Source organism: Schistocerca serialis, chromosome 8 (assembly GCF_023864345.2).
Source record: "Schistocerca serialis cubense isolate TAMUIC-IGC-003099 chromosome 8, iqSchSeri2.2, whole genome shotgun sequence".
Classification (NCBI taxonomy): domain Eukaryota; kingdom Metazoa; phylum Arthropoda; class Insecta; order Orthoptera; family Acrididae; genus Schistocerca; species Schistocerca serialis.
Window position 1 is genome coordinate 365,508,821 of NC_064645.1, and position 26,239 is coordinate 365,535,059.

General features: G+C 40.3%; 1 protein-coding gene across 1 annotated transcript in view; it reads left to right on the top strand.

The window, feature by feature from the left end:
* Nucleotides 1–26,239, top strand: part of LOC126417020 (cohesin subunit SA-2-like) — a 486,856-nt gene that overhangs the window by 228,036 nt on the left and 232,581 nt on the right. The window contains exons 7-8 of the mRNA XM_050084909.1: nucleotides 723–903; nucleotides 7,653–7,835. Of these exons, the coding sequence (XP_049940866.1) occupies nucleotides 723–903; nucleotides 7,653–7,835 (364 nt within the window). The remainder of the gene's footprint in view (nucleotides 1–722; nucleotides 904–7,652; nucleotides 7,836–26,239) is intronic.

The window sequence follows — 26,239 nt, forward strand, 5'->3', positions numbered from 1 at the left end:
CATGTCTATCTCTATGTTAGAATATTCTTCAATTTTAGAATTTTTCTGTAATCTATACCCCTCTTTGGTCCATCTTGGTCCCAGAATTTTCCTAATGATTTTCCTTTCCTCTTTCTTCAGGTTTTCCATATCTGTTTTCCTTTTAAGTGTCAAGGTTTCGCTGGCATATAGCATTATTGGTTTAATTACCGACTTATAATGTTTAATTTTTGTATTTATAGATAGACATTTTTTATTGTAAATGTTTTGGACCAGCCCTAGACCCCTACGAGCTTTTAATATTCTTTCTTGTTGTGAGTATTTTTCAGAAATTATCTCTCCTAAATATTTAAAGTATGGTACCCTCTTAATTTCTCCATATTTGGTTTGTAACTTAGAAATTTCTAGATTTGTTGTTGTAAACACCGTTTTCTCAAAAGATATTTGTAGGCCAACTTTTCCTGCACACTCTTTTAAGGTTTCTATCTGTTTGACTGCCATTTCACTAGAATCTGCCATTATTGCAAGATCGTCTGCGTAGGCTAAGTAGGGGATTATTAGAGTTTTCAATGTTATTGTATTTCAGAAATTTCATATTTCCTATGTAATTACTTTTAAGTTCTGGCCATGGGTTGACAAAAATGTTCAATAGAAAAAATGAAATAATCATCATCTACACTTCATTTATTAGACTTTGAGCCTATTCCATCCTCATTAATATAAATGTGTGTGTACATTTGCAGATTTTATCAGTCAGTGTTAAATGAAAAAGACAAAGAACAACTTTTCTTTCTGGTGTTCTCGGAGCACAAGCCTGTGGCACAGGAAGCAGCAGACTATGTATTGCAAGTATCGAGAGTGATAATGGAAGAAGATGGCTCAAGTTTACTGGAAAACATTGCTTGCTTCTTCAAGGAATGTAAAGTAAGTCATAATCACAACAATGAAACCAATGCAACATATTAAATGTATCCCACTTCAAAATAACTGATAATGAGTAATTATGCTATTCATTATCTCTTGGAGCTTTTATATTTAAAGTAGTGGGCATTCTTAAGGTAGCAAATAAATAAACTAAGATGACAAACTGGGCATTTACTGAAACATATAAGTAGCCCTTGAAAGCTCTGTTTGATTAATAGTTTTACTTGTGACTAGGTACATATGTCATGGACATGGACTGTGTGAGGCAGTGCAGTGGTTAAAACATCAGACTTCCTTTTGGAAAGATCAGCTTTATTGCTCTGACTGGCCATCCAAATCCGTTTTCCATGGTTCCCCAAAACCACTTAAAGTCAAGTGCTTTAATGGTACCTCTGTAAAAGACGCGACTGATTTTGTTTCCCAACTTGAACTTCTTCTCTGTATCTCATCATGTCATTGTCATCAGGCTGTTAAATCACAATCATCCTGCTTCCTTTCATTGGTGCTCCATTGGTAATTTCATATTTTTCTCGTTGGTACACATAAGATACTTCTATACTTAGCCTTTACATTTTTATAATAATATAATTATGCACTACTGAGAACTACATGAAATAATGTGTTACCACATGACCAATTACTGGGATTTGCCAGTTAAACAGCCAACTCCCTTCACATAATGAGAATTTATGCTTTGATCAGCTATAAATACATTCCCTTTTGTGAGGGCGTAAAACAAGAGAATTTTTGTGGGGAAGTAGTTGTTTTGGAAAATACAAATTACTTTATCCAGTCAAATAATGATTTTGTTCTTCCCACTGCATGTTTCAGTGGATTACACTGCTATCATAAAGTGGATTTATTACAATTAAAAAGGCATAGACACTTTAGGTGCGTCACGTTTTTTGTGGGCAACCTGTGCTGTTGGCAGTAGAAGACAAAAATCTATTTAAGTAAGAGACCCAAATTTATGCGAATGTTTTGTTGCAGTATGTACACTTTTTTGTAAACCAAACTAAACAAAGACGTTGTGTTAGGAACTATCAACTGCGAAGAACATATTTTGAAGTTACACTTACAGAAGCAATACAACACAATTTATAGTTAATTAACACCTCAAACAGAAAGTGGAGCCCAGTCCTGATATTCCATAGACGTGCTTTACCATGGGATGACAATAATTCCCTTGGCAACAAGTAAAATCGAGATATTACGTAAAATTATATGTTGTGGAGTGGGAGTGATATGTAGCCAGTTGAATACCTGGCACATGGGTCAAGGAAGTTCACTGTTCTGTTGCAAGAAGTATGGAACAATCACACTGGTGTTATAATGAAAGATGGGTAGGTTACACTAGAAAAAATACAGGAGCAACATAACTGCATACTGCTAATGACAACAACGTATGGCAAGGTCTAGAGGAGACCATTACACAGCAGTTGATGTCTACTGGCTGATGATGTCTACTGGCTGATGATGTCTACTGGCTGATGATGTCTACTGGCTGATGATGTCTACTGGCTGATGATGTCTACTGGCTGATGATGTCTACTGGCTGATGATGTCTACTGGCTGATGATGTCTACTGGCTGATGATGTCTACTGGCTGATGATGTCTACTGGCTGATGATGTCTGCTGGCTGATGTCAACTGGCTGATGACAACTTGTAAAAGGCTTTACAAACACATTACCAGTTCTAGTGATCTGCACACAATGGGCTAATGGTTTACAATATTTATGACAATATTAATTTTGCATAAAAAAACATAAAATGTTATGTAATATCTCAGCTTTGCTAGTTGCCAAGGGAATTATTGTCATCCATGATAAAGCACATGTCTATGGAATATCAGGACTGGGCTCCACTTTCTGTTTGAGGTGTTAATTAACTATAAATTGTGTATATTCCATCTGTACGTACAACTTCAAAATATGAATGGTACGTGCTCGAACTGAAACAAGGAAGTCATCATCAGTCCATGTTATAATAATAATATTGCGTAAATTTTTTGCCTGGCTATGACAAAGGCTAAGAGAAACTGGTACATTTGTAACTAGGAGGACTGACTGTGGTGCTCCACTGCTCTCTTGAGTTTGTAGAGGACATCCTTAGTCATATTGAAGAGAACCCGATGGTGAGTACTCGGGACATTGCCCATGTCATGGGCCCTGCAGAACAAATAGGTCAGAGTCCATTCTCTCCACTGTGTGCATACTGTAAAGCAGGAGATTTGAAAGTGATGCAATCTTCAAACTTATTTTACCTCTGACATGGATTCCTTATCAGAATGTCATCTATTAAATCCCCTCTACAACTTTTCAAAACATTATCTACACTGTATAATTACCATATGCATAGCAGGTGTGAGTGCAGTTCTGTATATATACTCTGTGTTTGCAGCTTTGCAGTGTGCCACATAATAATGGCCACATGGCCAAAATTTCAGTAATGATTTATATAAATAAATAATTTTACATACAAAGGCCATCATGATGTCCTTTAAAGAAGTCTTTTACATGAAACAAAGTACCTAAAATGAGAATGCTTATTAATTTTGTATAACCTAATGGCAGAATGCATTGAAGATTACTTATTTATTCTTTCAGACTACTTATAGCAGGAAAAGTATGTTTGTTAAGTAACTGTGGCTTGAAAATATATTTTACTGAACATTTCTTCAGTTTACACTGTTTCATGGGTTTTCCATAGAGGTCCCGGGGCACACACTGTCCCCATTGTACCTCACTTCACATAACTGTATTTGTGTGTGCCCAGGGACTGCTATGGTAGCTGTGAAGGTCCTACAGGAATCCTGAAAAGTGACGGCTAACGGGGTTGTGGTGAAGCTACGATAGGCCCAGCAAGCCAGTAGTGGATTATGATTTCTGCTTTCAAAAATAGAATGGGCTTTGGAAAGGACAGATTTAATCAATGACAAACTGGCTACAAACAAGAACTTAGATTTGGAACATTAAATGTACAAACATTGACTGGAAGAGTGGAGGAGATGGTAGACATGATGGAAAGAAGGAAGTTAGACCTATTGGGGTTAGCTGAAATATGATGGAAAGGCTACCGACTGTACTGGAGTGGAAATGAGGAGGGAAGGAGAAATGGAGTGGGAATAGTAGTAAGAGAGAGATTGAAAGAGGAAGTGAAGAAAATAAGTGATAGGATGACGCTGATCAAAATATCACTCAAGGGGACGACCATAGAGGGAATAAAAGTGTGGTGTGCGTACTGTAAGACTTTCGGTACACACACCATCAGATTATTTGACTTGTCGCACTAGCGAAGTAGGCGAGTGTCAGCAATATGTCTCGTGGTCTTATCGTGGCGTGTTTATCTTCTGCCGTTAGGTCAGACGATAGAAATGCCATTTGCACGCTTAGAGTAGCAGATTGACGGTGACCAACTTTAAACAGAACTTGATTAATTTTCACACACATTTATTAAAATAATAACAATCATAAACCGTACTTAACTTGATTCTGGATGCTATTTACAATTGACAGTCTGAAGTTCCTTTGGTCTTGGTATGTTAATCTTATTCTCACATATCTCTGATACTTGACAAAGTGTCTATTCATTTATCTTCATGGCTATGTACAGGAATACGGTAATCTTATTAGGTGCAAACTGAAACTTGACTATAGACTGGTACAGACTAATGTAGACAAATGCAGACTAACTAATCGGCGGTCTGTACACTCTTATAATACCTCGCACGTTCAGGTATCACTGCGCGAGTGTGATCCGCAAGGAGAAAAGGTTCTATGTTAGCAGCAATCTCATTGGCTGCGTTACATATTAATACGCGGATCGGCAGAAGCAGAATTTGGTCCTTCTTTATGACAGTGCCATCTCGTAGTGTGGAGACGGATGAACGCTGCGCCTGCTCTTAGTGGGGCGCGCTCTATTGAGAAAGTTGTGTACGCGCTGACTACGCGGAACTATGTACACAACAAAAATCGTATGCGCCGTGGGTGGGTTGCACTTTTGAGGAGAAGCAAGAGTTTCAAGAGGAAATGCAGAAGCAGATGGGAAGGAAGAATGTGATAGTAATGGGGGATTTTAACGCACACGTTGGAAGAGAGAGACAAGGCTGTGAAAGTGTGCTTTGACCAGAGGGTTGGGGCTGCCGAAATGAGTAAGGTGACAATTACAGTTCTGTCAAAGGAATGGCTTGCTGGTTGAGAACTCTTGGTTCAGGAAAAGAGAGAGCCACAAGATTACATGGTACGGTCAAGACTTAAAGAGAAAGTCGATAGTTGACTACTTCCTGTCGATAGTGAGATGAATAGGAATGTCATTGACATTAAGGTAATACCATCAGAGGCCTTGGATAGCGACCACTGTTTGCTGGTAATGAACCTGAGAGGGAGTAAGGATAATAAAGGGACAGAAAACCAAGAAAGACGTATAAGGGTATGGAAATTGAAGGGGGAAGAAAGCAGGCTATAGTACCTACAAGTAGTAGAGGAAAGCATCCCAGAGGATGGACCAAAAATGGTAGAAGAAGAATGGGGTAGATTCAAGGGAACATTAGTAAGTGCGGCGGAAGCAATGTGTGGGAGGACAAGCAACAAAAAGAGATGGAAAGAAACACCCTGGTGGAATGATAAAACAAAGGATATAGTAAAGAAGAAGAATAGAGCCTTTAGGGATTGTTCCAGAAGAGAACAGTAGAGACAAGAGAAGAGTATCAAGTAAGAAAGAAAGAAGCAAAGAGAGTGATGATGGAGGAGAGAAGTAAGTGGATGGAACACTGGACCAGAACAATGGAGGAGGATAGTGAAGGTTCAAAAAAGGTGTTGTATGGGATGATTAAAAGTAAAAGGAAGAATGGTACAACAGATTATGCCCGAATGGTGAACAAAAGTGGCCAAGACGTAGAGAATAAGGAGGAACTCAAGAATATGTGGAAGGAGTATTTTGAAGAACGCCTGAACCCAAATGGAGACCTTGATGAGGAGGAACAAGCCGAGGAGAAGAAAGAGGATGAACAGCAAATAGAAACAGACCTTACATGGGGAGAAGTGGAAGAGGCATTGGGCAAGATGAAGGGAGGGAAGTCACCAGGTCTGGATGAGCTAAGTGTAGAGATGGTGAGAGCAGCAGGAGTGGTTGGGATACAATGGCTATATCGAGCAATGAAAATTGTGTGGAGACAGAAGATGATACCACAAGACTGGAAGAAGGGAATAATTGTCCTGATCTTTAAGAAGGGAAATAGTAAAGAGTGCAAGAACTATCGGGGGATAACATTGATGAGTCATTGTGCAGATATTTTTGAGAAAATTTTGGAAGCACAAATTCGGGCAAAATTAGGAGGAGGGATGAGAGAGGAGCAACAGGGCTTCAGAACAAGAAGGTCCACGGTGGATCTAATTTTTGCTGTAAGACAATTGTAGAAACAGCATTATGAATATGGAATAGATCCACTAATGATCTTCCTGGACATTGAAAAAGTGTATGATAGTGTATGTGGAAGCAAAGTGTGGAAAGCCTTGGAAAACAGAGAAGTAGCAAAACAGATTATTTGGAGGATAAGGGAAATGTACCATGGAAGTGTGAGCTGTGTGAAAGTGGGAGGAGCGATATCAGCTTTGATTGAACAGAAGAATGGCTTGAGGCAGGGAACTGCACTTTCACCAATACTCTTCATTGTAGTATGGATGATATAATGAGTACAGTAGCACAAGTAATTGGTGAAGGAAAGATGAAAGCTATGGTGTTTGCAGATGATCTGATGATTCGAGGGGAATAAGGAGGAGGAAGTACAAGAGCAGTTGGACATATGGGAACAAACAGTACAAGAATATGGGATGAAATTTAGGATAAGTAAGAGTGAGATGATTATATCACAACAAGAACGAAGGAGAGAGGAACAACTGGAACAACAATTGGTGGGGAATGATTAAAGAAAGTGGAGAGTTTCAAGTACCTAGGAAGTCTGATACAGGAGGATGGAAAATATGACAGAGAAATAAACGAGCGGGGGAGAAAAGCAGAAATGTTTTGGAAGAGTGTCAGAAGCCTGGTATGGAGCAAGGATGTACCCCAAATCAGTAAAAAGGTTATATACCGGTCATTTTATGTCCCAATCCTGACACATGCATCCGAAACCTGGGTTATGAAAGGAAGAGAAAAAAGCAAAGTACAAGCTAGTGAGATGAAATTCTTGAGGAACAGTATTGGAGTGACAAATATAGACAGGTTAAGAAATGAGAGGATCAGAGAGTTAATGAAGGTGGAACTATTACAGGAGGAGATAGAAAATCAACGCCGAGATGGTATGGGCATGTTAAGTGAATGGAGGTGAAGATGATACTCAGGAGGATACACAAGATGAAACCGGAAGGAAAGAGACCAAGAGGCAGACCGAGAGACAGATGGCTGAAAGGAGTGGAGGAATGTGCCCAGAAGAAAGGAGAAGACTGACCAAGGTGAGGACAGAGAGGTGGTGGCAAGACAGAAGATGATGGAGAGGCTTATGTTCCAAACAAATCCGGCCATAGGCTGGAAACTGTCCAAGATGATGATGATGATGATATGAGTTTTCCAATAACAATTTAGAAATTTTAGTATAACATTAAGCGACAGGGTTTATCTGCTTTATTGTAGATTGCATCTTTTAGGTAGAGAATTTAGAGTTTTATCTTTCATTTTCTACCCATATTTCATCTTTAATGTCATTAATGGCTGTTAATCTATCTTTTCATTCTACTGACCATGTGTTTACAGTATCATGGATATGAAACACTGTATGTGGACTCACTTTGGGACATATGTAAAGAACTATGTGACTGGAAGGAATTCATAGAATGTTTTTTGCGGCAAAAAGATGCAGACGCAAAGTCTGCATTTTTGAGGATCATGGTGAGCTGTATACATAGAGCTGTGACAGGTGAAACACCTAGATGTAAGGTAAGATGTGACCGTAGACTGTTAGATTCTTGTTTATGTATTTTTAGAAGTGTATAATGACAATGCATATACAGTAATAATGAAAACTACAACACTTTGAATCAAACATGCAAATAACATGAAGGTTATATAACCTTTAAAGCAAGATATTATTTAAAAATCAGAGTTGGCTAAACAGTGTTCTCAGAATAACCATTATAATATGTAAATTCTTTTGTGGTAAACTTCTAGGAGCTGCAGGAAATTTTTACACATCACACAGTATTCAAAGCCAATTCTTGTAATGTTTTTGTTAACACCTTGCTGTTGTTTATTAGCAACCATGAGAAGTGATCAGTTTGACATATGTTGCCAAAGTTTGTTAATTCAAGCATAACATATCTCTGATTTTAGGCTAAAAGTTCTGTTTTGGTTATAAATAACAGTTTCCCTTTTTATGAGGCATACTCGGAAGTCCATGGGGTAGGCAAAATAATGTGAACACCTGTACTTACTTGGGAATGGTTTATTAATAAGGGGTTGGACTGCGTACTGCAGCTGCAATTCTTCATGGAGTACTGGCATATAATGATTGTATAATCTCCAGTGAATATTGTGCCACTCTTGGATCAAAACCTCTTCTAACTCCTGTAATGATGAGGGAGGTGGAAATCTGTTACAGAGTCTACGCTCCAATACCACCCACGATGGTTCGATAATATTGAAGTCTGGGCACTGCGCTGGCCAGGGAATACACTGCATTTCAGTTGTATGCTATTCATACCACGATTGTACTGTCCTGGCCGTGTGAATGGGTGCATTATCATCCTGAAATATGGCAGCATTATTGGGAAACAACATTTAAATCATGGGGTGCACCTAATCACCTAAAATGTTCACATAATTGTTGGCTGTAACATGGCCTTTTGAGAATAATGATGGGACCAGCAGAATACAGTGATATGGCTGCCCACACCATCACACATCCACCTCCATGCTTAACTACTGGAATCAGGATTCTAGTGTTTTTTTCAGATGTAATCCCAGCTTGATGTTGGAAGTAACAGTAATGTTGACTCGTTGGACCACATGACGTGTTTCCATTGATCATCCGTCCAGGATTTATGCTCTTGACACCATTTATTATGCTCCTTTGCATTGGTTGTCATCACTAATGGTTTTGGTGTAACAGCTCGTCCACGAATATTCGCTTTATGGAGTTCTCAGCAGACAGTGTTGAAAGATACAGGGTCTTGAAGATGTCCCTTGAGCTCTGCAGTCACTTTAGCCACTGTAGTTTTGTGTTGTTTTGACACAATTCATGTTAGCATATGGCAATCTCTGTCATTTAATTTTGACTTGCACCCACTATTACATTTACGCGATGATGTCTTTCCATGTTCTGTGTAGGTAGTCGTGACTGTTGAAACAGTTGCTCGTGAAACATCCAATAAGTTGGCTGTTTTGGGTACTGATGCTCCAGCTAATTGGGCCCCCACAATCTGATTTCGTTGAAACTATTTTAGGTCTTTCATTGCACATTGACACTGACCTCTGAATGCAAATATGAAATGTGCACTACTCGTTAACAACCTGCACTGATGCCTATTCTGTATTGAACATGTACGGTCCAGTGCAACAGGTGCCTTACCTGCGTTGTTGACTGTTAAATGCAGCCATCCCATTACTACCATTGTTCACATTATTTTGTCTATCCCCTGCATGTAAACAGTCATTCAAAAAAATTTGCACAGCTGAAGGCACATTGTCAGATTCCGTGTCACTGAATCAAACTAAACAAATATTTGCGTAAATTGCAACACTAAGATGAGCATGTTTAAGTAAAATGAAGCTTATATCACAGGTTAACAAGAGAAAACCATATGATTAGGGATTTAAAAAATCTATGATTTCATGAGTACTAGAATCCAGTGTGGTGTAAGCCCCCATGTGCCATAACTGAAACCTTAAACATCAGTGCATGGAATGAAAAAAGTTCTGGATATGATGCTCACTATCTGAGTGGGGGGAGGTTCCATCTAAGGAGATGCAGCAAATCTGTGCCAAACATTGTTCTTTAGAGGCGAATTGCATATTTGCCATTGCATGTACTGTGTCATTGTCCTCCCGTAAAGGGGTATGTGGAGTTGCCTGTTTGAGGAACAGTACCATTGTCTCTTAAACTGTCTAATATGGCAATTTCTGTCTTCATTAGTCTCAGTTGGTAGAAGTCATAAATCATAACCGTATCCCATCTTCACTCCAAACTGCCATACTGCCATAAGAGAGTAATACTAGATTGAAACTTGCACCTAGTCTAGTTAAACTAAGATAGATATGGTTTTGACCTATGTTGCACAGTGGTTGCAATTTAGCTTGTAGATCACATGACTGGTTTCACATGTTGCCCTGCCCTCGACAGGATAGCTGATACTTGTGATTGGACTGGAATAAGTGGTGAAGGGAGGATGTATGGGACATGTCATGCATCTAGGTCTATTACAGGGATGTGAGGCATGAGGCAAGGGGTCGGGAGTGGGGGTTGATTAGGGATGGACAAGCATATTGCCTAGGTTCAGTGGGCAGCAGAATACCACTGTGAGAGGGGTCGAAAGGATAGTGGGTAGAACATTCCCCATTTTAGGATACAAAGAGAGGTAGTCAAAACCCTGGTGGAGAATGTGATTAAGTTGCTCCTGTCCATGGTGTTACAGAGTCATGAGGGAAATGCTCCTCTTTGGGAGGTGGTTGGTTGACTGGAGGTATTTGTTTCTGTACAAGGATGGGAGGGCAATTACGGTCTGTTAAGGTCTCAGTGAGACTCCTGGTTAATTTTCAGAGGGACTGCTCGCGGTCACTAGGCTGATAGGAGCAGACTTACTGATATGGAATGGGTGGTGACTGTCGAAATGGAGGTATTGCTGGTGGTTAGTAGGTTGTATGGGCAGAGGCACTGATGTAGCCATCTTTGAGGTGGAAATCAACAATGAGGATCATGGCTTGTTGCATTGAGGAGGATCAGGTGAGGTGAATGGGAGAGAAGGTGTTGAGGTTCTGGAGGACTTTGGGTATGGTATTGTCAAATGTGATCTAGATCACGAAGGTTTATAAGTAAATGTGAACCGGGTAAGAGGTTTAGGTCTGGGTTATCCGGAAGGATTCCTCCAGATGGCCCACGAATATGTTAGCATGGGATGTGCCGTGTGGGTGTCCATTGCCAGATTTGTTTGTAGATGATGCCTTCAAAGGAGTAGTAATTATGATTGAGGATCTAGTTGGTCAAGGTGACTAAGAATAAAATTGTAGGTTTGAAATCTGTTCAGCATTTGGAAAGGTAGTGTTCAGTAACAGCAAGGCCATGGGCATTAGGGATGTTAGTGTAAAAATAGGTCGCATCAATAGTTACAAGCAGTGCACTGCGTAGTAAAAAATCTGGAACTGTGGAGAGTCAGTGAAGGAAATGGTTGGTATATTTTATATAGGAAAATAGGTTGTGGATAATAGGCTGACAGTGTTGGTTTATGTGAATAGAGGTTCTCTCAGTGGAGGCACAGTAACAGGCCACAATGGGGCATCCTGGGTAGTTGGCTTTATGGACTTTAGGAAGCATGTAGAAGGTGGGAGTGCAGGGAGTGGTAGGGATAGGGGAGAGATGGACTCTGGGGAGAGGTTCTGGGATTTGCCTAAGGATTTGAGGAGAGGCTGGAGACCCTGCTGGATTTCCAGAATAGGGTCACTGCGGCAGGGTTTGTAGATCGACAAATTCGACTCCTGTGGAGTCCTCCCGCCAGGTAACCCTTGCAGTTCAATTTGATAGTGGTGGAGCCTTTTGTCAGTTGGTTGGACCACAAGGTCAGGATCAGTTTTTAGGTGATGGATTGGGGTTCTTTCTGTGGATGTAAGGATAGCTTGCGTGTTGAGGGATTTGGGGAACAATGGTGAGGCAAGATCTGAGGTTAAGAAATTTGGGAAAGTTAACAGGGGCTGATTTGGGGGGCAGTGGGTTTGGATAATGGTCGGACTGAGAAGTGAACTGTGTCAGGCTGGGTTCAAAATTGGTCTTTAGTAGAGTCTGATTCGTAGGGTTGGCAGCAAGAAAGTGTTTCCTCTGTAGGGACCAGGAGGGGAAGAGAAGCCCTTTAACAAGTCCACCATGATTAAATTTGAGAGTGCGGCAAATGCAAGGCCTTTGGAAAGGACTATCCTTCTATAGGACTAAGGCTTTTGGAAGAAAGATTCGTGACTGTGTTTGTGTCTGCTTAAGTTATGGGTTCCCTCCATGGTGCGAGCTAACATCCCATAAATGTTCGGGCTCAAATGCGGTTCCCTTTCATCAAAATGTCTTGGCTCAAACTTGTCTAGGGGTTGAATTGCATGTGTCGCATTACACACCCTAAATTGGACACTTGTGACCCTTTGCTGAAATTGTCTGGCTGATGGCAAGTTTGCGAAATACAAAGTTAATATAACATATAATAACAGTAATAATAATATCGGGAACTAAATTAACGACCCATACATGATGTAGGCCACACAGTTGCTATTTGGTTAGAATAATTTTTATTCAGAAAGCAGACTAATAGCGAAAGTGGTCGTATTTAGAGTTACTGTTACACTCAAGCGCATATCCATTTGACACAATTTGATCATGCACATTCTCATCGTGAATTAAAAGTCTTCGCGAAATGTTAGAGTTGACACCAGGTACACGGCTGCTCACCGCTCAGAGACTAAGTCCCGTGATACCACAAAATGCAAAATTTTCTAAGTCATTTCACTTCCTAGCTACCTAAAGAACAACTGTCCTCTTCTGTGTCTCCACCAGCGCTCTCCCTTTGGTGTCTAGACCAGTACTGCCTGTCTCTGGCCGTGTTTTTCCCGCATGCCGAACATTGTCACGCAACTGACTAGGGCAGTTACTTTTCCTGAAGCTGTCCATCTGATTGGCTACAGCTTATGCTACATTATTTTGCATTTTATCATATTTAAATAATCAAAGCTTGACCACTTTCACATTCGAAATAAAGTAACAATAATAAACATTACATTCATTTACATAAAACCAATACAATTTCCTTCTTAGCTTTGAATGCCACAGCCAGTAGCCTTGCACCAATGTGCTTTCTGATAAATAAATAAAGAACAAAAGTAACTATTATGCACTAAACTTTATGGCAAATATTCTATTACCTGATGAATTAATAAGGTGGCATGCTGTCATCGTCCAGTGTGTTTTGTGTGGAGGAAATGATGATCTGATGCTTAACTGAAAATACTGATAATTTAAATTTACTATATCTTTTAAACAAATAAGGTTACAGAGTTCATATTTACAATGTTTGTCATTTTAGTGATGAGCTTCTGTATGAAATGTTGATGTTAAGATTGACCAAAGCGTTCGATTTTAACATTCAGGTCTTTATTACAAAACTTGTTAATTTCGCTTTAACAGTAAATCCTAAACTATTATAGATATGATCAATATTCAAGTTTTTTTGGGATCACCATGAAAATTTATGGAGGAGTGCAGATTAAAATTACTGTGGCTTGATTCCCTGCATTGCTACAGAATTAAATACAGGGTTATTACAAATGATTGAAGCGATTTCACAGCTCTACAATAACTTTATTATTTGAGATATTTTCACAATGCTTTGCACACACATACAAAAACTCAAAAAGTTTTTTTAGGCATTCACAAATGTTCGATATGTGCCCCTTTAGTGATTCGGCAGACATCAAGCCGATAATCAGGTCCCTCCCACACTCGGTGCAGCATGTCCCCATCAATGAGTTCGAAAGCATCGTTGATGCGAGCTCGCAGTTCTGGCACGTTTCTTGGTAGAGGAGGTTTAAACACTGAATCTTTCACATAACCCCACAGAAAGAAATCGCAGGGGGTTAAGTCGGGAGAGCGTGGAGGCCATGACATGAATTGCTGATCATGATCTCCACCACGACCGATACATCGGTTTTCCAATCTCCTGTTTAAGAAATGCCGAACATCATGATGGAAGTGCGGTGGAGCACCATCCTGTTGAAAGATGAAGTCAGCGCTGTCGGTCTCCAGTTGTGGCATGAGCCAATTTTCCAGCATGTCCAGATACACATGTCCTGTAACGTTTTTTTCGCAGAAGAAAATGGGGCCGTAAACTTTAAACTGTGAGATTGCACAAAACACGTTAACTTTTGGTGAATTGCGAATTTGCTGCACGAATGCGTGAGGATTCTCTACCGCCCAGATCCGCACATTGTGTCTGTTCACTTCACCATTAAGAAAAAATGTTGCTTCATCACTGAAAACAAGTTTCACACTGAACACATCCTCTTCCATGAGCTGTTGCAACCGCGCCGAAAATTCAAAGCGTTTGACTTTGTCATCGGGTGTCAGAGTTTGTAGCAATTGTAAATGGTAAGGCTTCTGCTTTAGCCTTTTCTGTAAGATTTTCCAAACCGTCGGCTGTGGTACGTTTAGCTCCCTGCTTGCTTTATTCGTCGACTTCCGCGGGCTACGCGTGAAACTTGCCCGCACTCGTTCAACCGTTTCTTCGCTCACTGCAGGCCGACCCGTTGATTTCCCCTTACAGAAGCATCCAGAAGCTTTAAACTGCGCATACCATCGCCGAATGGAGTTAGCAGTTGGTGGATCTTTGTTGAACTTCGTCCTGAAGTGTTGTTGCACTGTTATGACTGACTGATGTGAGTGAATTTCAAGCACGACATACGCTTTCTCGGCTCCTGTCGCCATTTTGTCTCACTGCTCTCTCGAGCACTCTGGTGGCAGAAACCTGAAGTGCGGCTTCAGCCGAACAAAACTTTATGAGTTTTTCTACATATCTGTAGTGTGTCGTGACCATATATCAATGAATGGAGCTACAGTGAATTTATGAAATCGCTTCAATCATTTGTAATAGCCCTGTAGTTTTAATAAATGTTTCCCTTTATGGTCGATCTCAGGTCCGCCATATTTAACGCTGCTACGTCTCCTTGGCCACAAAAGGCTTCTACTGGGTTTCCCTATGACGTAGGTTCTCGTCTGTCTCACTCGCACACTACAGCACGTAGGCCTCAATAGACAATAGACGTTTGTGGGTTTCCCCATCTCGTGGTGAATCTGTGCCCTTTGTGGCATCTGGTCCTGGACGACAGGGTTAGTTTCACAATTCCTGAAGGCTGACTCTTTTGGCTATATACTTAAATGAGAGCAAAATGCTCATTAACTCAGAGTGGGAGGGAGTTTTTGAGGTTGGGATAAATGTAGTAGGTCTGTGAGACAAGGTTTGTCAGCTGGAAGGGACTGTGGGGGAGGTCTGGAGGCTGTTGTAGTGGTGCTGGGTAGTGGTAGTCCAAGGTAGGAATAGGAGTTGAATAGATTGGAGAGTTTTTTGAGGTGGTGTCATGCTTGCTGCTCTAGTCCATGGAGTGCAAGTGTTTCAATGTGTGAGATGGCATCCAAGAACTTGGGATTGCAAAGCAGGAGAATTTTACAGACGGAGGCAAGGTGTTTTGGGCCTGATTTACATAGTTTTGCAGGACTATGTTGGTGAGAGTTAAGGATTGTTGGAATCTGAGCATGTTGAGGTCATTGTGGAAAGAGAGGTTGCAGATGAAGATTGGTAATTTCATGGTAAGGCCATTTCGGGGTATTCTGTGAGCTAAGCAACAATGGAGGAGCAATATATGGGACAGGGTTCAGGCTAGGGATAAAGTCAGTTTTCTGTATTGGTACAGGTGGAAGGAGCAAGGATCAATGCTGGAGGATAAAAACACGTAAAATTAAGTAAATAAGATGGAAGTACATGCAAAACAATTTGCAAAAATACATAGGGAAAATTACAAAGGAAAGGTAACTAATGAATTACAGAGAATCAGGATGAAACCTGAGGGAGTAGGCTGATAGTGAAAGGCAAAAATGAACTGAAATTGACATGAAAACACAATGAGACCAAAGATAAAAATAAATAAAAAGATTATAATGTGGGTTGTAGGTCATTTAACATTTTTTAAATGTTCGGATAATAAGTTGCCGTCTCTTCATCTAAGAATAGATGATGAATGCAGCTAGCCACTAACTCTGTGTAATGTCTTGTCTGTATAGACGTGTATCTGTTGCCTTTAAGATCCCTTCACCTTCACACATAAATCTATACAGTAAAGTAAGGGCCTCCCATTTCTTGGCTGATCCGTGATAAGACAGGCGAAAATTTAGACTAATGGAGGATTATTAGTATTATCTCTATTTTCATTCGCTCTCTCTCTTTCTCTCCTTTATCTATGTACAGTTTTTAATACAATATTTCATTACGTGAAATCAGCCAAATAGAATCTTTGGTGGAGTCCTTCGTCTTGGTAATCAGCGGCTGGCTTGCTGTAAGAGGTCTTTTCATTTATTATTACTGTTAAACACTGCATTCAGTCAGGAGAATCAATCGTTTGGACAATTTGTTCCTTTTACGAAAGATTGCGAATTCCAGATGTGTACGAAGCCTTTTTGGACGATTTAACACAGACTCAGTGATTGCAGGCTCTCTTCGACACAGCTGAAACTTCCCCACTAATTACAGGGCCAACGTGATCATCAAATGATTCAGAAAAAAACTCATTTGTTCATTCACTCCAGAACAAAAAAGTCACAAACCTTATTTATGGAGGAAATTGTGTATTAAATCCATCTCCATTACATGTCCAGATCTCCGGTGATTCCACGCCTTAATTATTTTCCGTTTACAGTCTCTTTCTCTTCAAACAAATCGCTAGTGGCACAAATGTTAATTGGCTCGCTTTAGCGAGAAGAAAAGCAGAATATGTATCTCTCAGAAACACGTCAATCCCTCAACAGATACTCTAGAAGCTGTCCTAGTTACCACTCTAACAACCATGGAGAATGCATATATGCATCTCTGTTATTTCAAAGAATAAATGCACTAGAAAATACTTTGGCGTCGTCGAGCTGTCGCCGCATATATTACGAGAAAATCAGATCAGATAACTTTTCCAAAGTGAATGAATGTGGATGGTTTGATTGAAAATGATTAATTGGTGGGTGGTACAGGGTATTTTCTGTGGGGACATTACAATGCCCCTTGCAGGGAGCGAAGTTTGTGAGCCTAATTTTGATTTACCGAACACACTTCGTGAGCTATCTATTAGTGTGGATAACCCGGAAGTGATGAGTGTCAGTCCTCCGACTGAAAAAAAAAAACAACATTGAAAACAGAAAAAGTGATCTTTCATGAAACTGTTATCAGGGTCTACCCATTCGGGAACTTTCGTAAGCAGGGAAACCTTGGAAAACCTCTTAAGCCTAGACCCCCAGCCTACGGTACATAGAAGATAGGAAAGCCTACAGAAGAGAAAAAATAATTTTGAAATTGATCTCTAAATGAAAGATAGGGATCGATTTATATAACGATTTGGAGAAGAGTGATTTGTGCCTCTAGCAAAAAAAAATTTTACAATCAGTAACTCGAGTTTTTTGTTTACAATCTTGTTCCCAGGACAATATCTTGCGGTGCTGAAACTCCCCCGGATCTTGCATGTGCCCGACGTCCACATTTGCAGTCGGTCTTCTACGCGGCCCACAATGGGAAGAATAGAAGGGACAGGGATACCAGATTTTACATGCAACTTTCATTCCAAAAGAATCAGCAATGACCGAAAGGGAAACTCTTCCTGTAAAAGAACTGCTTAGGTTGCACCATCCAAGATTCTCCTTTTTGAAAACAAAATCCCTATGGCTTCATACATCCTTTTTCTTACGATGTACTGCAAGGAATTTAGCCATTGACTTAAGGTTTCCATTTATTGATTGACTAACGCTGTTGCCGAAAACATCATAATATTTACTCTAGTTTGAATTTTCTTTTGGACTTCGCATCACCACTTGTGCTTATAAGTCCAAAAATTCTGACACATTTTCTGTCAATGATTTATTCTTCGTAATTTAAAGGATCCGTGCAACTTGCAGTAGATTTTGGATTCAAATCATCGAATAATGGAAAGTGTGGTTCATATTATACAGAGACATAATCCATCATTTCCTTGAAAAGTCATATCATTTATCTATACTCATAAAAATTTTATCCTAAATACATATATTTCTCCGCTTGATTGCTGTAATGTAAAAGTTATTAGTAGTGAGGAATGTGGATTCACTTCTTTCATTTATTCTCTGATTCATCCGGCATTCATACATGCACATATATGGAAATGGATTTTCAAACAAAATTCCAAAGTGAACAAGACCCATTAAATAACTACTAATTCTGTGAATATTAATTTCTTTTGACATTCAACAATAAATCAAAAACTCTTAACCTCTAATTATGACACTTTTTTTTTGAAGTTGAACATCAATCTGTTTCCCCTCACGTTTGATGCGAGTCTCTTACAAAGCATATCTGTGTCGTCTATATCGATTCTAAATCTCACGCCGACGTCAATTGTTTTGCGCGGGAAATTATCTTTGCGGCGTTAACCGTAACTCATGATTCACTACTTAACCGCAAAACTTCACTTCACACGTTTACACATCTAAGCGTGCACTTGAAATTATATACGAACATTCACTGGGAACCCCTTTTGATTATGCAGCGTCATTTTCGGGAAATATTTCTTTCTTCTTGAAAGTCATTCAGATCCTTTATAATTCTTGATGTCATTAGCAATGCTAAAGTTCTATGTTTACCCAAACACAGGTGAAGCCTATCTCCGCTGTCTTCTTTGCAGCACTCGATAGTTATAGTTAGTCACTATTTGTACAATCTGTGTCACTGATTAATTATTTCAGTTTAAAGTTTTCTAACACTAAACACACACAGTTTATTGTTATGTTTTTACGAGCATTCATCTCTGTCACTTGCAACACCATTCCTCCCTACCTTCTAATCTTCATTAAATTTTTTCAAGTCGTTATGGGAAAATAACCCTTTAATTTGTTAGATCCCCGGTAGGCTAACAGATAAGCCCCAGGGTTCGGAATGTGCAGAATGATGTATGGGCCAGTATATAATAACTCCCATTTCTTTATACTCTTCTTTATTAAGGATGATTTGGTATATCTTTTGACTAGTACCTTCTCTCCGACATGGTACGCCTGTACCCTCTTGTCATATTGTTGTTTTCTCTGATCAGCCTTTTCGTCATATTTATGATGGCTTGTCTTATTTTTTATTCCAAAGGCATCTCAGTTTCATGTGTTTTGGGCATGTGTTCAGTTCAGAAGTTTTCTTCTTTTGCCTCGAACATCAATTCATGAGGTGTATATCCAGTGGAGGAGTGGGGCATGTTGTTGTATATCTGCTCAAATTCTTCCGCATAATTTGCCCACGCAGTCTGCTTATTATGGCAATACGCCCTCAAACTCCATTTCAACATGTGATCTATTTCCTTTTGAACTTGATCCTTTAACCTCCAGGGAACAGGATAGAAAGTTCTACATTACGTTTCATGCGGCTTAATGTAGAGATGGCATATGTATCCCTTAATAACTCCTGGCCTTTCATCAAAAACGTTTTCATACGTTAATAATAATTCATTGAGCTGCTTCTTCTGATCTTCGATAATGCAGTCGGATTCATTTCACTTTTCAAACACTGATTGACCGAAATCTTCTTTGACTTGGAACTCATTAATTACGTGCTCTTTAGAATTTTGGGCCGTCCTGATTACTTGCACACTGATCTCACAACTATATTTTCTTCTTAAGGCCTTTTTTTTTTTTTTTTTTTTTTTTTTTTTTCCAACAACTCCAACTCAATTTCTTGTTTATTAACATTCAACCAAATTTTTCCTGTTTTAAAATCTATTCTGCATCTGTATTGACGTAGGCTGTCGACTCCGATAATGCAACCTACCACCAAATTTTTCACAACAAGGAATGTGCTTACTATTGCTACATTTCCAAATTCCACACCAAGTAGTGACTGCACCTTTACATTAGCCGATCGAGCCCCAACGGCACCTATTATTCTGCAATTCTGAACTGGAAAAACTGGTACTCGTCTTATATTTCTGATCCTGTTCAATAGTGCCTCCGAAATAACATTTGTGGTTGCAGCTGTGTCTAAAACCACCACTATAGATACGGTCTCCCTAATAACTTGCACTTCGGCTACTGCCACCTGTTCCTTATCCTCATCTTGTGGTTCTAAGTCCTCGGTCAGTTCATCTGCCAGTAATCGTCCATCATTATATGTTAGCATGGGTACACATATCCTGTTCCCCTTAACCAATTGTTGACCGCTCCTCCGGGGCACGAGTGGGTCCTTACAAGTTTGTTGCATTTTGATTTGTCTGCTGGTTGACATCATCCGTCCTTTCGGTAATTACCGGTTGATTCGTAGATGTCTGTCCCCATTGATATTGGCTATTTGAATTCATTCCTCCCGGTTGATTCCAATTTCTATTATTGTTATTATTCCAGGCTTGGGGTCTGAAATTTCTTTCGTTCCCCCACATGGGGTTGTATCTTTTCCCGTTCCTGTTGTTCCTTGAATAGCCCCTCGCAAGACCATTGCCGGGATTACTATTGAGATTTTGAGGGGTTTCTCCATTATTTAACGATCTCTGTTCATTCCTTTTAAGTGTCGATTGATCACCATTGGTATAACCCATACTTCCACCTTGCCTACCGTTTGGCAGAGGTTCTATCGCCCTATATTGGAATCTGTTATCACGGGCTTTCTAGTTGTTCTCTTCGATAATATCTATATGGTCTAACGTCGTGAGGAACAACTCCAAGTCTTTGTCGTTGCCGTAAATCAATTGATTCCGGATGCTAGTTGGTAGTCTTGCCTTAAGTATGTTTATTATGTCGGGCAAGGGCATAGGTCTGTCCCAGTATCTCGTTTTATTTATATATTTTTCGAAATACCTTCTAAGGCTTCCTTTCGAAAAGGAGAAAGGCTCTGGGTAGAGCACCTCCTTCCTTAGGCGTTCCTGTACCCCTTCTGACCAGAACTTTGCTAAAAACGCCTTCTCAAAATCGTCATATGTCGGGCAAACAGAAGTCACGTCCGAGGCCCAGATCGCCCCCGAACCTTGTATATATCCTGTAACAAAACTGATCTTCTGCCACTCCGACCAATTTCTGGGTAGCACTCCTCTGAAACTTCGAATAAAAACAATTGGATGGACCCCCCTTTTGTCAGGGTTAAAAATCTGGAATTGCCGATGCTTTATCATTTTTTCTTCGGCATGGCAAAGGCTTTCGTAATCTCTGTTAGATAAGAATTCACGCGAACAACCAGCTTGTGGCAATTTAATGTTTGAATTACTTGCACAAGTCGGTATTGTGTGCAAATGGGCAGTAACTGGCTCTATAGTCGCTGCCAACTTCTGCTGCTGCCCTGCGTTCATTTGTTCTGAGCTTTGTTGTGAAGCGCGCATCGACTCTTCTATCGTTTGTTTCCAATGCTCCAAATCAGCACCTAACTGCTGTCGCACCTCCTCAAGTCCTTTCGCAAACAAATTCTCTTCCTGTTTGCCAGATGAACTCTGGAATGCTGCCTTAACATTTTGCTCAACGTTTTCACTCATTAGCCTTCTGTTTTCAAATGTGATTTCGGATAATTTACCCGTTAATACGTCTATAACGTGTTGACGCTCTGTCAGATGTTCAACGCTTTCCTTTAAGTTAGTCTGTGTACGTGCCAATTCAGGAAGTTGCGCAATTGCACATGACATGGCATCTTGCTTTTGTACTAATTGCAGAACCATTTCCTCTTGTTCCCGTACAGTATCTATCTTAATAGCCACATACGCCTTCATTTCGACGTGTACGCGGTGAGTAGATTCCTCACATTGTGCTTTCACCAATTCTATTTGTGTAGTTAATTTTCGTTCCGTCTCATCCTTCCTGATCTTTGAGTTCCTTGGTCTTCGCCTCTATCCGCTGCTCTAATTCGGAAAAACTGTCTTGTAACTGCTGCTTAATCTCAGTCTGGACTAATTTCATCTCTTCTTGAGTTTGAGTGACTGTCACTAATTGTGCTATAATATCGGTTTTCAGATTTTCCTGCCCTTCAGTAACTGAGGCTAATTTCGCGTTAATGTCGGTTTTCAGAGTATTCATGCTCTCGGTTATCATTTGCATCTGTCTCATGATAATTACCAATGGATCTAATCCCTGCTGCGTACTTGCTGTAACACCTCCAGCCGTGTCTACAGGGCGTTCTGTTGCGCTGTCTGTAGCCATCGATCCTACGACACTTCTTACTGCATCATTGATCATCAGTGCTAACAGCTGAAGGCTGATGCGTGCTGCTTTGCTCTGCTTGACTCATTCTAAACATTGCCCTAGTTAAAACCATATAAATGTTCTACTGTCACTATATATAACTCCCTTGTACTATCGCTATATGTAACTCCCTTCACACAAGAGTACTTCTGTGTCTACTTTCTTAATGTACATATACAGATAAATGCAACTGGGACAGGTCAATCAAAACACTTCCTGTATCTAACATGAACACAATTAATCAATGTTCAAATATCAAATAACACTAAACAGAAAAGCGTATACTTCAACTGTACTAGCAAGCTTTAATAATAAAAATATAGATCTGGCCTTTTCTCTGCGCCCAGTGTGCTGTCTTTTGGCTTTATTTGTAGATCCAATTATATCACCTGCGAGTCTTTCCTCTCTTTTCCAAGCGTCAGTTAGGTTAGCTCGTCGTAGTTCACATGAAACAGAGAACAAAATTATTTTAGCAACGTCCAAAAACAATGTCCTGTCACGGATTGGCCATTTTAACATTTTTTAAATGTTCGGATAATAAGTTGCCGTCTCTTCATCTAAGAATAGATGATGAATGCAGCTAGCTGCTAACTCTGTGTAATGTCTTGTCTGTATAGACGTGTATCTGTTGCCTTTAAGATCCCTTCACCTTCACACATAAATCTATACAGTAAAGTAAGGGCCTCCCATTTCTTGGCTGATCCGTGATAAGACAGGCGAAAATTTAGACTAATGGAGGATTATTAGTATTATCTCTATTTTCATTCACTCTCTCTCTTTCTCTCCTTTATCTATGTACAGTTTTTAATACAATATTTCATTACGTGAAATCAGCCAAATAGAATCTTTGGTGGAGTCCTTCGTCTTGGTAATCAGCGGCTGGCTTGCTGTAAGAGATATTTACATTTATTATTACTGTTAAACACTGCATTCAGTCGGGAGAATCAATCGTTTGGGCAATTTGTTCCTTTTACGAAAGATTGCGAATTCCAAATGTGTACGAAGCCTTTTTGGACGATTTAACACAGACTCAGTGATTGCAGGCTCTCTTCGACACAGCTGAAACTTCCCCACTAATTACAGGGCCAACGTGATCATCAAATGATTCAGAAAAAACTCATTTGTTCATTCACTCCAGAACAAAAAAGTCACAAACCTTATTTATGGAGGAAATCGTGTATTAAATCCATCTCCATTACATGTCCAGATCTCCGGTGATTCCACGTCTTAATTATTTTCCGTTTACAGTCTCTTTCTCTTCAAACAAATCGCTAGTGGCACAAATGTTAATTGGCTCGCTTTAGCGAGAAGAAAAGCAGAATATGTATCTCTCAGAAACACGTCAATCCCTCAACAGATACTCTAGAAGCTGTCCTAGTTACCACTCTAACAACCATGGAGAATGCATATATGCATCTCTGTTATTTCAAAGAATAAACGCACTAGAAAATACTTTGGCGTCGTCGAGCTGTCGCCGCATATATTACAAGAAAATCAGATCAGATAACTTTTCCAAAGTGAATGAATGTGGATGGTTTGATTGAAAATGATTAATTGGTGCGTGGTAGAGGATATTTTCTGTGGGGACATTACAGTCAGTGGGCAGACATGTATAAAAAAGAGGGGCAGCAGATGTGACTACATTAGGTGAGGTTAGCGTATACAACTGGAATAGAAAGAAGAAATAGTGGGGTGGGGAGGGGTTGGTAGGATGCGGTACAAGTTTACGTGGCACAGAATATATTGCTTGAAAACATGCAAGTGCGATGCAGGAAGTGTGATCAATTTGAAGGTCTAGGGTTATTGATATCAACGAGAGTAATGTGAGATGAGTTGATGCACTAACAGACAGCATGGTCATGCATCCTTGTGGGTGTGCAGACGAAATGGTTGGTACAGTTTGACTCGTAAGTCAGAGCGTGTAGTGCAGTTTGGAAGGCACCAAGTGAAACAGAAATAAGAAGAAAGAAAAGGGCAGACACTGATTATAGCAATGTGTTTAAAAACAGTAACAAAGGGAAACAGCATTGGGTTACGAGATGGAAGAAAAGCTGTTAGCCAGAATCAAACAGTGGAAAATCCAAGATGGAATAATGATAATATTATGAAGAGGATAAATTGCTACTCACCTTATAGTGGAGATGATAAGTCGCAGACAGAGTCAACAAAAATACGCTGAACAAGTAAGCTTTCAGCTTAAAGGGCTTCTTCTGAATTAGCCAACATAAACACTCACATTCATCCAAATACAACTCATATGTACATGACCATTGTCTTTGGATGCCAAGACCAGACTGCAAGCAACAGAGCACGGGAGAAGCAGTCTGGGTGGTAGGGGTAAGGGGGTGGCTGGTGGTGGGGAAGGGAGCAGTAGCAGGTTAGGGGTGGGGAATGGTAAAATGCTGCTTGTGGAAGCATACAGGATTGAGATGGAGAGAGGATAGGGCAGCTAGACGCAGTCGGGAGGTTCGACGGAGGGCTTCATCTGTAGCCACCTGTGGCTGTTGCATCTCACTGAGGCCTTCATAGATCTTAATTGCCCTCCCAACCTTGTACAGAAACAAATTTCCCATGCCTTCTCCAGTCACTCACCAGCTCCCAAAGTCCCACTGTACAGCTGCCGAGGAGTATTCCACTCATGACTCGTTACCATCCAGGACTGGAGCAACTGAATTATGTTCTCCACCAGAGTTTCGAATACTTCTCATGATTTCCTGAAATGAGGAATATCCTACCCACTAACCTTCCCACCTGTCCCACAGTGGTATTTCGCAGCCCATGCTACACACAATATCCTCATCGATCCCTATTCAACCTTTGCTCCCAACCCCTTAGCTGATGGCTCAAACCCCTGTAATAGACCTAGATGGAAGACCTGTCCTATGCATCCTCCCACCACCAGCTACTCCAATCCAGTCTGGAACATCACCTATCCCATCAAGGGCAAGGCTACATGTGAAACCAGTGATCTACAAGCTACACTGCAACCACTATGCTGCATTTTACATGGGCATGACAACCAACAAGCTTTCTGTCCATATGAATGACTACTGACAAACTGTGTCCATGAAACAGCTGGACTACCCAGTTGTTGGGCACACTGCCTAACACAGTGCTCTTCGTTTCAATGACTGCTTCATAGCCTGTGCCATCTGGTTCCTTCGTACTACCAACTCCAGCTTTTCTAAATTGCGCCAGTGGGAACTCTCCCTGCTATATGTCCTATGTTCATTTAACTCTCCAGGCCTCATCCTTCGTCAGTCAATGTCCTTCACTCACCTGTCCCCTTCCTCTGTTGCCACTCCAGCACCACAAAGCTTTTTATTGCACCAAACCATCCACAGTCTTTTTACTTCTCCCCTCTTCCACCCCTCCCCCTCCACCCACTGTTTAACATCACGACTGCTACTCTGCCCCTGTAAGCTCCCACATGCAACACTTTACTGGCCCCCACTGCTACCCTGTTACCCCTTCCCCTCCTTGACCACAAATCTCTCGCCAGCACAATGTCTGGGAAAAAAATGCAGTTGACTCCTGTATATAAGGGTAAAACAATGGACCCAAAAAATAGCAGATTAATATCCTTAACATCAGTTTTCTGGAGAAGTCTTGAATATATTATGAGTTTGAACATAACAAATTTCCTTGAGACCTAAAATCTTACAAGTGAGGATTATTTTAGAAAGCATCACTCAAAAGATTCAAGTATGTGGAATAGTTTCCCAGATACGTGAAGACTTCTGAAGTAATAGAACCCAGCATGTTCTCCTCGATGGCAAGTGTTCATCAGAGATGAGGGTACCTTTAGGAGTATCGTAGGAAAGAGTGAAAGGAGCTCTATTATTTTCTGTATACATAAATGATCGGGTGGACAGGGTGGGCAGCAGTTTGTGTTTGTGGCATACAGGAAGTGTTGCCGTGTGACTATAGAAGGACGCAAGATGACTTACACAATGTTCTAATTGGTGTGATGAATGGCAGCTGGCTATAAATGTAGAAAAATGTTAATTAATGCAGATGAGTTGGTAAAACAAACCCATAATTTTCAAATACAGCATTAGCAATGTCCTGCTTGACATGGTCACATCATTTAAACAGCTGGACATAATGTTGCAAAGTGATTTTGAAATCGAACAAGCATGTGAGGACTGTGGCAGGGAAGGTGAATGTTTGACTTTCATTTATT